Source organism: Cetorhinus maximus, chromosome 19 (assembly GCF_964194155.1).
Source record: "Cetorhinus maximus chromosome 19, sCetMax3.hap1.1, whole genome shotgun sequence".
Lineage (NCBI taxonomy): Eukaryota > Metazoa > Chordata > Chondrichthyes > Lamniformes > Cetorhinidae > Cetorhinus > Cetorhinus maximus.
Window position 1 is genome coordinate 34180302 of NC_135897.1, and position 17165 is coordinate 34197466.

At 42.2% G+C, this 17165-nt stretch overlaps 1 protein-coding gene across 3 annotated transcripts in view; it reads left to right on the forward strand.

The window, feature by feature from the left end:
• pxylp1 (2-phosphoxylose phosphatase 1) overlaps window positions 1-17165 on the forward strand; it is a 191164-nt gene that overhangs the window by 122752 nt on the left and 51247 nt on the right. For all 3 annotated transcript variants that reach the window (XM_078563688.1, XM_078563686.1, XM_078563687.1), the window contains one exon: window positions 11166-11327. In XM_078563688.1, the coding sequence (XP_078419814.1) occupies window positions 11166-11327 (162 nt within the window). The remainder of the gene's footprint in view (window positions 1-11165; window positions 11328-17165) is intronic.

A 17165-nucleotide genomic window follows, 5' to 3' on the forward strand; every position in this document is an offset into this window, starting at 1 on the left:
AGTAATTAATCATAATGGAGACATGTAGCAACACCCGCCAAATATAAAATTATGTTTTCAGGACCATATTTGTTGGTTAGCAGTAGTTACACTCGTTATTGTAAATACCCAGGTATACCTGATTGAACAAGTAACTTTTTACGGGGTTTCTAAGACAATATAAGAATGGAAGAGGGGAGGTTTTTGCCGCATTGACTGATTTACCAGCTCTGGGGTGGGCAATGGGCATGGTGCTGGGAGGCCAATGAATGACAGACTAAAACTTTAGGATTTCTGTGCTAATCTGACCTGCATTAAATCCTGAAGTTGTGGTCACTTTCAGAGTGACAGTGATGACGAGCACTGGAACTTTGTCATCAAATACCCCCTGCAAAATCCGATTGTGTATGCTGAGGTCCCATTGATCTGCAAATCACCAGATCTACTTTCCCAGACACAAACATCTGCTGTCACCATCCAGAAGCTCACTTTGAAAGTTTGATGAGAAAGGTCTACAAGAAATACCTTTCTACCAAAAGGCTTAGCATTTCCTTGTAGATTGACGTTATCTTGAATTGATGACAAGTATTGTACTATAAGTACTTTGCCTCCCTAACAGCTCCAGACTCTTGGCTATAAATAAAGCTATTAGTTTTAGGCTGCACACATTGATCTGACAGTATATTTTTTCTGTCTTTCAAGAGACTTAGAAGAACATGGTTGTTATCCGTTATAATATCCAGTGATCAATAACACAATTAGGGAGTAGTTGTTAATAATATGGCACACTATCCTACTCAGGCACACTCAAAGGACATGGGAGGATTTTGTTTATGACATCACATTTCTTGCTTTCATTTTGCAATGTGAATTGAATACGGAATCCAATAGCAAATTGCCGTGAAAATACTGTTAAAGTTTCTGGCTCTGTTCTGTAGCAGTTCACCTGTGAGCAAAGCCAATAGTCTGCATCCTTTGTTGTAGCACTGGTTTGAAGTGGGGAAGCACTACAAGGTAGATTCAATAAATTTGCATTCGTAGCACAGAGACCTGCAGGATTTTCCATTCATTAACTTTTAATTGACAGAAACTCCTGAGAGGCCCACTGACCCACATGCCTGAGTCTCAATATACGCTTCTGGTGCACAAAGCTCTCAGCTGCAAATGCAAGTTCATAAAATCTACTTTTTTATGTGAATGGAAACCTTGAAAAATGGTGCAAGTTCCAGTTAAATGTCAACTGTATCAGTCACCAGGATCAGCAAAACTAATGTGAGAGTTCACCACCATCAACCACTTCATCCTGCCAGTCATTTTGCATTACACTTTATAACACGTTCTTCATTTCCAGAATAACTAATGTGCAGTGAACAAAGAGGACAGGAGCATGAAATACCTACCATAAACTATTATCAATCTATCTAATGTGGTTTCAAAGGTTTCAAAAATATATAAATATTACATTTAATTTTTTTCAGCTCAGAAGCTTTTAAAAATTGCTCCACTTTGAACCAGTTTTCTGTGTACCATTCAAACAAACAAATTACCAGTGACGTCAACAGCAATTGATTTCCTTTAATAATGAATGATACATTTTATCCTTATCCGCACAGACCACTCTGTAGTCAGTCTGTGGTGGATAGAAGAGTAACAGATCTGGCAGTTAACCCACTTGGAAAGCAACATATTCTTGGTTTATATTAATGCTGGGATCCATGTGTGGCTCAATCTTACAACCAGCTGAACTGACATTTGGAACTGAAAACCCTTCAAAAATGGCCACTAATTATGAGAGGGAAAGCCCCTCAATCCATTGTAATCAGCTTGTATGCAAGTCTAGTAAGCTCATCATTTATCAGTTCTCCACTCAAGCAAATCATTAATAATTTCCAATTTATTCCTGACTTCAAATTTGTTCTGACATAGACTTATTGTTATATACACAAGTCTAATTTTATAAATACATGATATATACACACGTGTATATATATTTATGTTTCCTTCTAGTTGAAATTGGTTTAGGAAAATGAGCAGTTGACAATTTTTCCTTTGTCTCCTTCAGCAATATTTGCTCATTATGAACTAACCAAACACCATGTCTGTCCTTAAGGTAACAGGACATGGTCAGAATACTATGCTGTCAGGGGCAGCCTTCAGCCTTAGGTTTGATCTGCTTTTTCCTTCTCCTCTGGATGCAGGATTCTGTTCCATTTTGTCAACATTTCTTTTACAAATTCAAACCTGCCTTGTCCATGCCTACCACCTATTTTATTAAGCTTCTTATCATTTCATGTTAATATTATTCAAGCAACCATGTCCTATATTTAATTTAAGCACTTAGGTCACGGTATTTCCCCTTATTTTCTGGCTTTCTTTTTTCTGTTCCATTTTCATTGTTGTTTATTTAATGCTTTCTATATTAGAGCTACAGCTGGAAAAGCAGTTGTGTTTACTTGTCCCTGTACATTATGATGTCATCTGGTGGCAATATGACTAAAATGGTGGTTTAGTTTTATGTTGCATCCTAAGTTCCTGGATGGTGGGCATACCGTATATTTGTTAGCTTGGCTTCCAACAACCACAATCATCTTCCTTTTAGCCAGGTTTGATTCCAGCCAGTGGCAGGTTTATCCCCTAATGTCCATTGAGTTCAGTTTTATTAGGGTTCCTTGGTACCACACATGATGTCAAGGACAGGCACTCTCATCACATCTCTGGAACTCAGCTCTTGCCTCCTTATTAGGAATAAGGCTATAATGAGATCTGGATCTGAGTGGGCCTGGTGGATCCCAAAATGAGCATTAATGAACAGGTTATTGGTGAGTATGTGCTGCATGATGTCACAGCTGACAACTCTGCCCATCACTTTGCTGATTGAGAGTAAGCTGATGGAATAGTATTTGACAAGGTTAGATTTATCTTACTTTTTGTGGATAGAACATCTTTGGGCAATTTTCCATATTTTTTGTGTAGATGTTACCTCTACTGGAACTGCTTAGCTAAGGACATGACTAGTTCTGTAGCACATGTTCTCAGTGCTACAGCTGGAATTTTGTTGGGGGTCTGTAGCCTTTGCTGTGCTCAGTGCATTCAGCCATTTTTTTGATGCCATGTGGAATCACAAATTGGCTGAAAGACTGGCATCTGTGATGATCGGTGTCTCAGGAGGAGGCCAAGAAGGATCACCCACTCAGTACCTTTGGCTCAAGGTGGTTGCAAACACTTCAGCTTTATTTTTTTCATTCAAGTGCTGGGCTTTGTCATTGATGAGGACGGAGGTGGAGTTACTTGTCCATCATTCACTGTATGTCACAGGTTGCAGAGCTTTGATCTGATCCAGTGACTTCTGCTGGAAGTGTTTGGGAATTAGGTAACAACAAGATCGGACTCAACCGTGGAAGCATTGGTCAAGTTAATGGTTTGCCTTACACAAGAAAAATTGCCTCATGGATTGGATACATTATCCTATCTGGCACCCAGAACTGAAGCCTGTAAGGAATCAACAATTTCCGGCTCTTACACATTCATTGCTCTCCACAGCACCGAGTAGAGACTGAAAAATAACATAACTCTTTTGCTTGCTTGGTTACATCACCCCAACAAATTGCAATTAATTTGTACCTTTGCTTTGAATTTACATTAACCTGTAATACCAGTCTGTAGTCTGTAACACAGCCACATTTGAAGATGTAACTTTTCTTAATAGAATGGACTTAACAATGCAAATAGGAATAAAAGAACATTCAAATGACAGTTCATTTAAGGATAATAAATAATGATGGATCTTTTGGTGACCATTTAGCCAAAGGCTAAACACTTAGCTGGGAGATGAAAATGTCATGATCTACAAAGTTAAGGGAAATTAGAAAATTCATTATTTTTTTTATTCAGTCATGGGATATGGGCTTCGCTGGCTAGACCAACATTTAATGCCCATTCCTAGTTGCCCTTGAGAAGGTGGTGGTGAGTTGCCTTCTTGAACCGCTGCAGTCCATGCGGTGTAGGTACACCCACAGTGCTGTCAGGGAAGGAGTTCCAGGATTTTGAGCCAGTGACAGTGAAGGAACGGCAATATATTTCCAAGTCAGGATGGTGAGTGACTTGGAGGGGAACTTCTAGTTGGTGGTGTTCCCATCTATCTGCTGCCCTTGTCCTTCTAGATGGTAGTGGTCGTGGGTTTGGAAGGTGCTGTTGAAGGAGCGTTGGAGAATTCCTGCAGTGCATCTTATAGCTGGTACACATTGCTGCTACTGTGCGTCGGTGGTGGAGGGAGTGAACGTTTGTGGGTGTGGTGCCAATCAAGTGGGCTGCTTTGTCCTAATGGTGTCAAACTTCTTGAGTGTTGTGGAAGCTGCACTCTTCCAGGCAAGTGGACAGTATTCCATCACACTTCTGACTTGTAGATGGCGGACAGGCTTCAGGGAGTCAGGAAGTGAGTTACCCGTTGCACGATTCCTAGCCTCTGACCTGCTCTTGTAGCCACAGTATTTATATGGCTGGTCCAATTCAGTTTCTGGTCATTGGTAACCCCCAGGATGTTAATAGTGGGGGGTTCAGTGATGGTAATGCCATTGAACATCAAGGGGCAATGATTGGATGCTCTCTTGTTGGAGATGGTCATTGCCTGACACTTGGGTGGCGTGAATGTTACTTGCCACTTGTCAGCCCAAGGCTGGATATTGTCCAGGTCTTGCTGCATTTGGACATGGACTGCTTCAGTATCTGAGGAGTCGCGAATGGTGCTGAACATTGTGCAATGACCTTTTGATGAAAGGAAGGTCATTGATGAAGCAGCTAAAGATGGTTGGGCCAAGGTCGCTACGCTGAGGAACTCCTGCAGTAATGTCTTGGAGCCGATATGACTGACCTCCAACAACCACCACCTTTGTGCTAGGTATGACTCCAACCAGTGAGAGTTTTCCACTGATTCCCATTGACTCCAGTTTTGCTAGGGCTCCTTGATGTCACATTCTGTCAAATGCTGCCTTGATGTCAAGGGCAGTCACTCTCACCTCACCTCGGGAATTCAGTTCTTTTGTCCATGTTTGTTTGAACCAAGGCTGTAATGAGATCAGGAGCTGTGAGGCCCTGGCAGAACTCAAACTGGGCGTCAGTGAGCAGGTTATTGCTAAGCAAGTACCACTTTGATAGCACTGTCGATGACCCCTTCCATTACTTTACTAATGATGGAGAGTAGACTGATGGGGTGGTAATTGGCCAGGTTGTATTTGTCCTGCTTTTTATGTACAGGACATACCTGGGCAATTTTCCACCTAGCTGGGTAGATGCCAGTGTTGTAGCTGTACTGGAACAGCTTGGCTAGGGGCCTGGTAAGTTCTGGAGCACAAGTCTTCAGTACTATTGCAGGAATATTATCAGGGCCCATAGCCTTTGCACGATCCAGCCGTTTCTTGATATCACGTGGGGTGAATCAAATTGGCTGAAGACTGGCATCTGTGATGCTGGAGACCTCTGGAGGAGGCCGAGATGGATCGCCCACTCGACACTTCTGGCTTATGATTGTAGCAAATGCTTCAGCCTTATCTTTTGCACTGATGTGCTGGGCTCCTTCATCATTGAGGATGGAGCTGTTTGTGGAGCCTCCTCCTCCAGTGAGTTGTTTAATTGTCCACCACTTTTCACGACTGGATGTGACAGGACTGCAGAGCTTAGATCTGATTCATTGGGTGTGGGATCACTTAGCCCTGTCTATCACTTGCTGCTTATGCTGTTTGGCATGCAAGTAGTCCTGTGTTATAGCTTCACCAGGCAGACACCTCATTTTTAGGTATGCCTGGTGCTGCTCCTGGCATGCTCTCCTGCACTCTTCATTGAACCAGGGTTGATCCCCTGGCTTGATAGTAATGGTAGAGTGGGGGATATGCCAAGCCATGAGGTTACAGATTGTGTTTGAGTACAATTCTGCTGCTGCTGATGGCCCACAGCGCCTCAGGGATGTCCAGTCTTGAGTTGCTAGATCTGTTCGAAATCAATCCCATTCAGTACGGTGGTGGGGCCACATAACACGTTGAAGGGTGTCCTCGATGTCAGGGCTGGACTTTTCTTATACTTATTCTCTTATACTTAAGGCAAATTGCAGTGGATGAAACATTTTTAAAAGTTACTTCAAAATTATAGCAATATTTGAAGAAGAGTCTTGAAACTGGAAAAACTCCCTCCCCGCAACCCCCCAATAGTTGGAGCAAATGTTTGCACTTACTGTTTGAATAGCCATCTTGGTTGTGTGGGTAACCACATATTTGCATGTTTAGTCTGATGCGCCTGTGCCCTCAGACCTAACAAATAAAAACAAGAAAGTGCTGGAAATACTCAGCAGGACAGGCAGCATCTGTGGAAAGAAAGAGAGTTAAGGTTTCAAGTCAGCGACCCTTTGTCAGAATTCCTGAACCTGAACATCTGATCCCATGAAATAAGTACAATTTTAATATCAGTTTAATATGAATAATACATTTTCTGTGTGGAAACGTTACTGGCAAAATACTTTGGTGTGGAATAATTGGTTGTGGGTTGTGAATTTTATTTTCAAGTTGTGTGAGCATGTTGCCGGTATGTGATAAATAAGCTTTTTTTAAATATGTATATAATATCTATATAAAGAGCATTAAAAAGCCCTTTGTTTTATTGAAAGTTGTTTAGACTAGTGTGAGAAGTCGCCACATTTATAACTGGATCATATTGTAAAGTCATTTCTAAAAACCGGTGGTGACTGGGCAACAAACTTAATGGAAAAGGGAAAGTAACAGTGAAACCACTGTTCAGATAATTGCTCACAGTGCCACTACTTCTTGCCGTGTCTGCTATAAACTTATAAGGCCTGCAGAACAAGCATTAATGCCAGCTGTTAAGCATTTGGAAATGTTATTTTTCTGTGTACGATTAATGACTATCCCACTTTCTATCACACAGGCTATTGCTGACAGATATATTTATTGTTTGATATATTTTTATTGAGTTAGTTGACAAACATTGGCCTGAATTTTCCAATGTCCTGAGCAGCGAAACTAGACTTAAGTCTGTGCTGTGTGTCAGGAACCTGTGTAAGTCCTGGTGCATGCACATGCACTGTAATTGCCCGGGTAGTTTCAACTTCTAATGGGCTGATGTGCGCCATCCTGGACCCTGCGTGAAAGTCTTTTACACTGATTTCAGTGCCAGAGACTTGGGCCAGAGTTGCAGGACTTACCCTGGATACTTACCCTGGAAATGTTACAGCGGTTAATCTCTAGTATAACTCCGTGATTAGCCAGCGTAACTGAACTGAGCACCACAACCGATTTTCCCCCTTCCCATCGATGCCCCCCTCGACCCAACTGTCCCCCCCCACCATCCCCCGACCTGACTTGAACCAACTACTCCCCCCCGACCCAACCCAAATACCCCCCTGACCCACCCTACTACTCCCCTTAGCCACCCTACTACCCACACGCCCAACCCTACCAGACTACCCCCAACCCAACCTGACTACACTCTCACTCATCCACTCACTCATTGCTCGCTCGCTCACTCATCCACTCACCCACCCATCTCTCGCTCACCCGGTTGTTTGCTCACTCACTCACTCACCCTCTCACCCTCTCACTTGCATGCACGCAATATGTCGGGGCACAGAAAATTTCGCGAACAGCAGCAACGCAGGGTACTTGCAAGGAGATCTGGGCCAATGTGTCAAATTAACAGGGCAAGCAGTAACTTCCTTTGAAATCCATCCATGTTAAATGTGGAAGTTTAAATACCCCAATTTTTGCATAATTAGTTCAGTTGTGAAAATTTACCAGAGTAACTTCATGAAAAATAGATCTATAAAATAGCGTTCCATAAAGTAAGGCTCTTGAAATGCTGAATAATTCTTGTTTAAATCTAAATAGCTTGACTCTCAGTGCAGCAAAATAACATCTATCACATCAGAATATGGACTTTTAAAATGACCTGTATGTTATTTGTGAAAATTAGTTGGCGCATTTTTAACAAATGTATTAACATCAGATCTTAATCCATATGACATGGCAATTGTGTTTGAAAAATGCTTTTCAAAAAATCCACTCAAATAAATTGAGTGGTAATCAATTAAAAAAGATCCAACTATTGTCCTTCTTCATAGCTCTGAATTTATTATCACCGCTGTTTGTGGTATTTACAAATAGTTGTAATTATAATAAACATGACGAGCCTTGAAGCAATATTGTTCTGGGGTTATACTTTCTCAATTGAGGATTAGCAGTTAATTTATTATCAGAAGTCTGTAGAGATGGTTGTCATAGTGACATGTGAGTTAAAGCTATGCAAATTTCTTTGGGAACAATACATTAGTACTGAATGTAGAATACAGAGTCTGCTGAAGGACTAGTACATTTTGGAGGAGGTGACACACCTGGATTTTGTGGGTGCAATATTAATATAATTTAAAATGTAAAATGTTGACCTGTTTATTTTAAAAATACATTGGCCCTGAGATTGCATCTTGGGATATTAGAACAAGCTAATAAAATTCCTTCCACTTCCATTTTTTAAACAAGCTAATGTCCCTTTAAATATAACAGAGGAAACAACTTGCAATGAACATAAGAGAGGCTGAAGCTGTGCTCCCGATTGGGAGCTTCACTTGTAGGGGGAATGCAACTACAGAATCACCCCTAGGGCACGCCCAACCCACTCGAGTGTAAAATAGCAGGCGATGACGTCAGGCGAGCGTCCTGACATCATCCCCGCTCTCGTGATATTCCGGTCAGCGTGCGCGAAAGTCAGAAGTGCGGCTGCCGACAATTAAGAGGGAAATTAAGCTCATTAAAGTTCCAATTGCCCCTAATTTTGCGTGGTCTGTCCAACTTAACAAATTGGCAAATGGGCGAATCTGCCAGGTGGACGTCGCATTTTTGATGAAACCTCATCGAAGGGCAGGATGAGGTTTCCGTTAATAAATTTAAAAAATTGTCTGGACAGAATTTTCATCATTTATATGCTCAGGTGACTGATTCTGATGTGTGGACATTTTTTTTCCCAGATTTTAAAATCTTTCTTTATTGCTTTTAAAGTCATCAGCTCCCTGAGGCAGTTCTCTGCCTTCAGGGAGCTTTCATTCAGCGCTCGCCCACCCCCGCCCGCCCCCAACCCGGCGGCGACAGCCAGTGTGAAATCGCAATCAGGAGCCGATTGCGGCCGGTGGTCCATTCCCTGGCCAATCCCGAATGGGAATGGGAAGAGACCGCGCCCACCCGCCGAACTAAAAATTCTGCCCCTAATAAACATTCATTCACTAAGACCATGAGGTGTAATTTCAAATTCAAGAAACAACTGAAGTTCTAATGTGAATATTGACCCAGGAAACAAGATGAGGACAGTGTACTCCACAAATATACAAACAAATTCCTAATCCGTAGCTGCCAATTTAAATAAAGTCCAGATTTTAGCTCCCATTGAGAGCTATGAAGGTGAAGGTCAAGGCAGAAAAGAAACTGTGTGATCCTTCGCAACATGATGCCTGGGGGATTTTAACTCCCTGGCCTCATCTACATGTAACCCATGAGGTTGGGGCAGCTATGAAGACCTGACCACACAGTCTTTGGGTTAAAATTGCAGTCAGGCCCCAATGATGCCTTTCACACTTCTGCACAAAAGAATGGATTAAATTGCTGCAGAGAAAGTAGTGGAATTGGAAGGAGTCATTGCAGCCATTTTAACAGTTTTTCTTCAGTGTTGAAACACAGACCTTAATTTCCATTTTATTCTGTTTTCAGTGCCTTTTTCATAAACCTGTTGACACAGCTATGTGATTTATAAAGGTTTTTCTATTTTAGATTTTAGAATATCAATTGATCAGTTTCTCAGTAATTGCTCCAATTTATCAATTGATCCAGCTACCCCTTTGCAAACTGTACAAGTTATTGATTAGTGGGGTTCCTAGTCATTTCCACCAGGGTTTGCAACCTTATCAAAGCAAGTGAGCATTTTATTCCATCATTAATTGATCTCCTGTGGAATAATTACCAAGTGCAGCATTCAGGTGAAGTGATGTTAGAGGGTGGACTGATATGTGAATCCAATGACAGAGAGAAGAGGAGGAATGAGAAGCTCAGGTAGCCACATTGAGGTAGTTTCCTGCCTTTGATTCTCTATCCTAAAGAGATGGGAAGAAACCAGGGAAGGAAACTGTAGTGTGGGAATGGCGGAAAAGGATGGGGAAAGGAGTGAGCTGTAGAATGGAGAAGTGTGGAGGAAAATGGGACTGGAGAAAGAGATTGGGACAGAGAAATGCAGGGAAACTACGAGGCTAAGATTTTCATGTTTACAGAAAGACACAGCTCTTTTCCCCTTCTCTTTCCAAGGTTAGGATTCATAAAATATGGGCAGTGGAATTGCTGGCTGGGATTCGCACAAAGTGTAAGGGGTGATTTCTTTCAGGAATGCTGAGGAGAATTACGTGTAATATTAGATGCTGCCCCATTGCACAACCTTACATCTACAGTGCCACGTACAGGTACAGCGCCTTTGAAAATTCAGAAGATACATCATTTTAGTAAATAATAGATTACTTATTCCAGTGGCATGTATTTGGAATCATGGATCTCAGCTCCCCCAGTTAGCTCAATGGATGAACACGGTATGATGTCCTTATATAGTTTGGGAAGTTTAAGGGTTAGACCAAGATTAATTCTGAGTTAGCCGATTTCAGCTGAGGCACCAGTAGAATACAGCTATCCTCGCATGTCTTGGTTAGAAGGGGGAAAACCAGCCCCAGTTCCAGTTCCCAATAAATATCCTGAACATGTTGGTAAATGTCAAGTGAGAACAGAGATTTATTTGGCTGTGGTGCTGCTCACATTTTAATAGTCTGTCAATGCTTACAATCCAGTTTAGACTTGCAAACAGCTACATGGCTGAAACACCTAATGAGAGTAAATACCTGAGGAACTGTGAACTGGAATGAGTATCTGCCAACTGGGAAAGAAGAATAGACAACAGCGATAAACTAAAGGGAAAATTAGCTTTCCTATACTTGATAAATAGAAAAATGTCTTCACTATAATATCTGATTATTGCATGCACATTACCAGTAAAAGCTGCATGTTCTGTTTCTAAACCAGAATGGATCTATCATTTCACAAATGTCTTCGATACTCATGCTGTTTGCCTTGATAAGTAACTAAGCTAATTTTAATTCTTTATTCCAGTGCACTTGATTCCTGTGACACAACCAAAAGAGGGTGGAATGGTCGCTAAAGCCCGAAAACGAATATTGGTAGATCTGTACACTGCCCCTCCAAGGTTGGACCCGATTTATGAGGCCTATCAATACTGCAATGTGCCAAATAAAACTGATCGTGGCCTGGAAGGTATGATATTAATGAAGGTCTCTAACTTGGTAAAGCTGAATGATAGACTAAAAATGTATTTTAAATTTCTTGATCAAATTAATTTAAAACATGTTATCATATCTGTGTACATGAACAGTATAATAGAGACGAGTTCATATTAGTCATCACTAACTGAGTTCTATGCTGCAAAAGGAGACAGAGCTAATTTAAGTACATGATAATGACTGACTACATGCTAATAGACTGAGTTCCGATGTAGGTCCACCAGATCCCTCAATGGACCTGTCAGCAGATGATGCCCAATTAGGATTGCATTTATAATTCAGAATGTTCGATATAACAGCTCCTTAACATGGAATAATTGCAACCTAAAAAAACTCACTGAAACATGTTTAGGCGAAACGTCAGGTAAAATCTTTAAGTTCTGCTGCTTCTTTTAAGTGATTCCCTGGGGGTAAAAATTAGATCTCATTGTGCCCATTTTATGGATGTAAAAAGGTACAATGAAACCCTATTTAGGGTCCAATATCCTGTACCTGCCTGAAAAATGGGTTGGGCCATTTTTGAAGTCTCCAAAGTGGCCTTCTAAAACATGGATTAGACCTTTTGCATATGCTAATGAAAGGCCTATCATCTGTTTTATGACAGATTTCAGAGAAATTGGATTGCCTGAATGGAACAACCATACTGGAGATCAATTACCTTGTGCGGAGGGTAAATGATTCCATTTGGAGCAGAATACTGAAGAAAGTTATTTTTTTTCCTTTGACCCCTCTGGGTGTCAGAGGAAATCACAGGTGGAGAGTGTGGGCATTCTGCCTTGTGAGGACTGATTCAAACAGGCTGGACCCACTGATATGCTCTTGTAGGCACCAGCAACCCCCCTGGCATCGTAAATGACTCAATTCCTGGGATTTAGGATGGGTCCTTCAGCCTAAGGTTGTGGTAGATAGAATTTCTGTTCAGCAATAGCTATGATCCAGAGTGAGACCTCAGGAATTTCGGAGCAAAATGGTTTGCAGTGCTATTTGAATATGTGAGGCCATCACCATAGTCATCACCCTATTATCACCTTCTAATGCCGCTACCTTCTCTCTCGTGTGGATGTAAAAGATCCCATAGCTTTATCCAAAGAAGAGCAGTGGAGTTCTCCTAATGCCTTGGCCAATAATCATCTCTCAACTAATACCACCAGAAACAGATCATCTATTTATGGGACATTGCTGTATGCAAATTAGCTGCTGAATTAGCCTACAAAATAAGCAGTGATTGCATAGCAAAACTAAGTAATTGGTCACCTGTTAAACACTTCTTAATATCTTGGGGACATGAAACGGATGTTTAATTGCAAATAATTTTTAATATTACTGCTTTTTGTCTTAATTTTATTGATTTTTTGATTCACTTGTTAAAGAATCATGTTCATAATTGTTCTGCTCACAAGGCATGGTGGGATAGGAACAAAAAATGCTGGAATGCTCAGCAGGTCAAGCAACATCTGTGGAGAGAAATAGAGTTCATGTTTCAGCTCGAGTTGACCTTTCATCAGAACCCTGATCTGATTCTGATGAAAGGTTGTCTCAGCTTGAAACAGTAACTCTGTTTCTCTCCACAGATGCTGCTTGACCTAGTCAGTATTTCCAGCATTTTTTGTTTTTATTTCAGATTTCCAGCATCCACAGTATTTTGCGATTGTATGGTTGGGTAGATGTTTGTATTCATTGCTTGTGTGGCAATCTGACAGAACAGGTTATCCGCCTATTATATAACCTGTCTGATTTCCATTCCATTCTTCAAATGGGTTGGCAGAAGGGCATTTCTTTTAACATCTTATCCAAAAGGCAACACCTCCGGCACCTGCAGCACTCCAGTAGTACTGTACCAGCATGACATGGGGGTAATTGTAGCCTTGCTCAGTAATCTGCCTGAACTTTCTTCAAGTATAGTGCTTAGAGGAAGCAAATATGAACATGATTGCTTCTATAACATGGTGTCCATGTGGAAAAACTTGCTAACTGGTTAATTTAGTAAAAGCTTAAAAAGGCTGTGTGCAAGAAAATGCAGGAGAACTGACCATTCATGCCAACTGCTGTGTTTTCTAGATCAAATGACTCCCTAGCTAGCAGACAAGTATTTCAAATACCTCAGCAATCAATCACCCTGCCAAGATAACTTACTTAAACCAAAGCAAGAGCAGATTTTAATTATTTCAGATTTCTTAAAAAGATGTGTTATTGAATACATTTACACAAGCAAGTTGCTGAAAACAAGCTGTCATCTTTTTATGACTATGTAATAATTTATTGTTGCCTTTTATAAAGAGTGAGTTAGGTTTAAGGTGCAGCATGTTTCAATATGATTGTTTTTCAAGTGAATTCCTTTGCCTCTTAGTTAAAACATTTCAATGATTTTAATTTAGTTTAGAATGTTGAGGGCCAATTTATTAAAATCATAAAGGGATTTGATTAAATAGGTAAAGATAAGTTATTTCCTCTGATGGGGGAATTCTGAGTGAGGGGATATAATCCTAAAATTAGAGCTCTATCAGTTAGGAGTGATACTAAGAAACACTTTTTCACACATTGGATAGGCGAAATATGGAACTTTCCCTCCCACAAAGGCTGTTCCTGCTGAATCAATTAAATTTTCAGTGAGATCTATTATCAGGACATTTATTAGGTAAAGGTATCCAGAGATATGGAGTCAAGGTGGGTAAATAGAGTTCTTTGAGGAAAATTTCAATAGCCCCCAGAGAAGGGCACGGGGATCACAATGCAGGGTTGATCACGCCTGTTCCTTGCAACACAGACAGCACGCAAACTTTGTGCTAATTTAAATAATAAGCATCATTGAGTGGCTACCTGTCTTGGCAGGGCCCCAAGTTCGTGCAAGGCTACCACTGCTTATAGCTAGTCTTCAGTACTTAAAGCCAGCTTGCACTTCTTAAACATGAGGCGCATTCTGGCTTCAGCAGGTGCTGAAAGTTTTTTCTTATTCATTCACGGGATGTGGGCATCGCTGGCTGGGTCAGCATTTATTGCCCATCCCTAGTTGCCCTTGAGAAGGTGGTGGTTAGCTGCCTCCTTGAACCGCTGCAGTCCATGTGGTGTAGGTACACCCATGGTGCTGTTAGGAAGGGAGTTCCAGGATTTTGACCTAGCGACAGTGGAGGAACAGTGATATATTTCCAAGTCAGGAAGTTGAGTGGATTGGAGGGGAACTTCCAGGTGATGGTGTTCCCATCTATTTGCTGCCCTTGTCCTTTTCGATGGTAGTGGTCGTGAGTTTGGAAGGTGCTGTCGAAGGAGCCTTGCTGAATTCCTGCAGTGCATCTTATAGATGGTACACACTGCTGCTGTTGTGTGTCGTTGGTGGAGGGAGTGAATGTTTGTGGATGTGGTGTCAATCAAGCGGGCTGTTTTGTCCTGGATGGTGTCAAGCATCTTGAGTTTGTGGAAGCTGCACTCATCAAGGCAAGTGGGGAATATTCCATCCAATCCTGATTTATGCCATGTGGATGGTGGACAGGTTTTGGGGAGTCAGGAGGTGAGTTACTTGTCACATGATTCCTAGCCTTTGACCTGCTTTTGTAGCCACAGTATTTATATGGCTAGTCCAATTCCGTTTCTGTTCAATGGTAACCCCCAGGATATTGATAGTGGGGGATTCAGTGATGGTAATGCCATTGAACATCAAGGAGCGATGGTTGGATTCTCCCTTGTTGGAGATGGTCATTGCCTGACACTTGGGTGGCGTGAATGTTATTTGCCACTTGTCAGCCCAAGGCTGGATATTGTCCAGGTCTTGCTGCATTTGGACATGGACTGCTTCAGTATCTGAGGAGTCGCGAATGGTGCTGAACATTGTGCAATCATCAACGAACATACCCACTTCTGACATTATGATGGAAGGAAGGTCATTGATGAAGCAGCTGAAGATGGTTGGGCTGAGGACACTACACTGTCTTGGAGCTGGGATGACTGACCTCCAACAACCTCAACCATTGTGCTGAAAGTGTCTTGGAAAGAGAGTCTGACCTGTACGATATGGCATGATAGGGCAGGGAGCATGCTGTAAGGTTCTCTGATGTTCTAAGGTTCTCTAATGAAGCAGTGGGTTTACTGGAGAAGAGAGGCTAGGAGGCCCACCAGATGATTTCTATGAAGATAGTGAGACCCAGTAGCCACTGCCGTCATTGCAAGTAGTGTAGTTCCAAGGACCTGGATGTGCTACAGGAGGATTTTAATACCTCACACCAGTGTCAAGATCAGTGAATGCATTCTCTAATGCAATATCCTAGCAACTGAACCACAAGCCTCACACACTGTTCAATTCAACATCCCTTCTTCACTCACCTCAAGAACCTTTATCAACATGGCTCATAGCTCATATTCATAGTCATACATTAACCTCACCTTCACACACTTAGCACTTCTGCAAACCTCACACATTGTCAGCTATTCACCATAATAGGCGCATCATCCAAACACTTTGCACCACACTCACTTACACACTTCTCTCTCTCTTTCAGAACAAAATGTCTCACAACCAGAGGCAAAAACACCTAACTGGTGGGGGGGACATGTTCTTATCCCAATGGGGGACATGGTGCTTATCGTCTTTGAAGCGGCCATGACTGAGGCCATTTACAGTGGCAGGGCCAGAACTATCTCTCACTATGAGGGTTACACTGTAGGTTTCCTTCTCTGTATCCAAGCTAGGCAAACCTTCTATCCTCCTTTAACTCCTAATGATCTTGAATCTTCAATCTGAGTGTAAGCTCCTACCTGCATTCTGCCTGGTGAACGATAGTTTGCATTTTCACTGCTTAAAGTGCAGGCTTCATTGATCCTATCATTTGCTCTCTACTTCTCAGTTGGCTGCAGACCACACAAGATAAAACTGAGAACCAGCCTGTCCCTGGTACTCATGGATTTATATGGAAGCCATTAACCTGTTGTCAAAATGGTTTTCTCCATGGCAATGGGAAACACATTAGCTTAGTGTCTATGTAGAAATGTTAATTATTTGTCTTTGATCCCAACTCCTTTTAATCTTAGGGGTAAAGGGATAGTTTACAGCACTAGTGTTTACAGCTTAATGGCTATAACAACTTTCTGGGACTTTGGGAGACTTAGGCCTGGATTTTCACTCCTGAGGCGGGTATGCAGAGTCAGAAATTTTTCTACCTGCCTCAGGAGAAATAGCCCTGAACAGCTGGATTTTCATTCCCAGGATGACGAGGGAGAGGGGGAGATGACGAGGACGGGGGTGGGGGTGAGTGGAATGGAATCGGGCCCACTGCCCCCCTGAAACAGTGTGTAGGCAGCCACATGGGCTGATGGGTGTCAAAGTGGGCTTGTCTCAATGCTCTGGGACTTTGTCCCAGTTGTAATGAAAGTAATAAGGCACTCTAGCCCTCAACCCTCATTTCCCCCACCCATTCCCCATGTGCATCCATGCCAACTCATGCCCCCATCCACCCCTGTGGTCCCTCATAACCTCCATGCCAACCTATGCCCCTCTACCCATCCTCATGGCCCCTCATACCCTCCATGTTAAACTTATGCCTTGTCTATCTAACCCCATGACCTCCCATACCTTTAATGCCGACCCATGTCCCTCTACCCAGAACCAAAGGCCCCTCAGACCCTCCATGCCAAACTATGGCCCTCTACCCACCTCCATGCCCCTTCACATCCCATGCCAACCTATGCCCTCTACCCACCCCATGTCCTCTTAAAGTCCCTATGCCAACGTAGTGCCAATCCATGACCCCCATCCATTCTCCATGGCCCATTATAGCTCCTTTGCCTACTTAGTGTCCACTCATGCCAACACATGACACCCCATTCA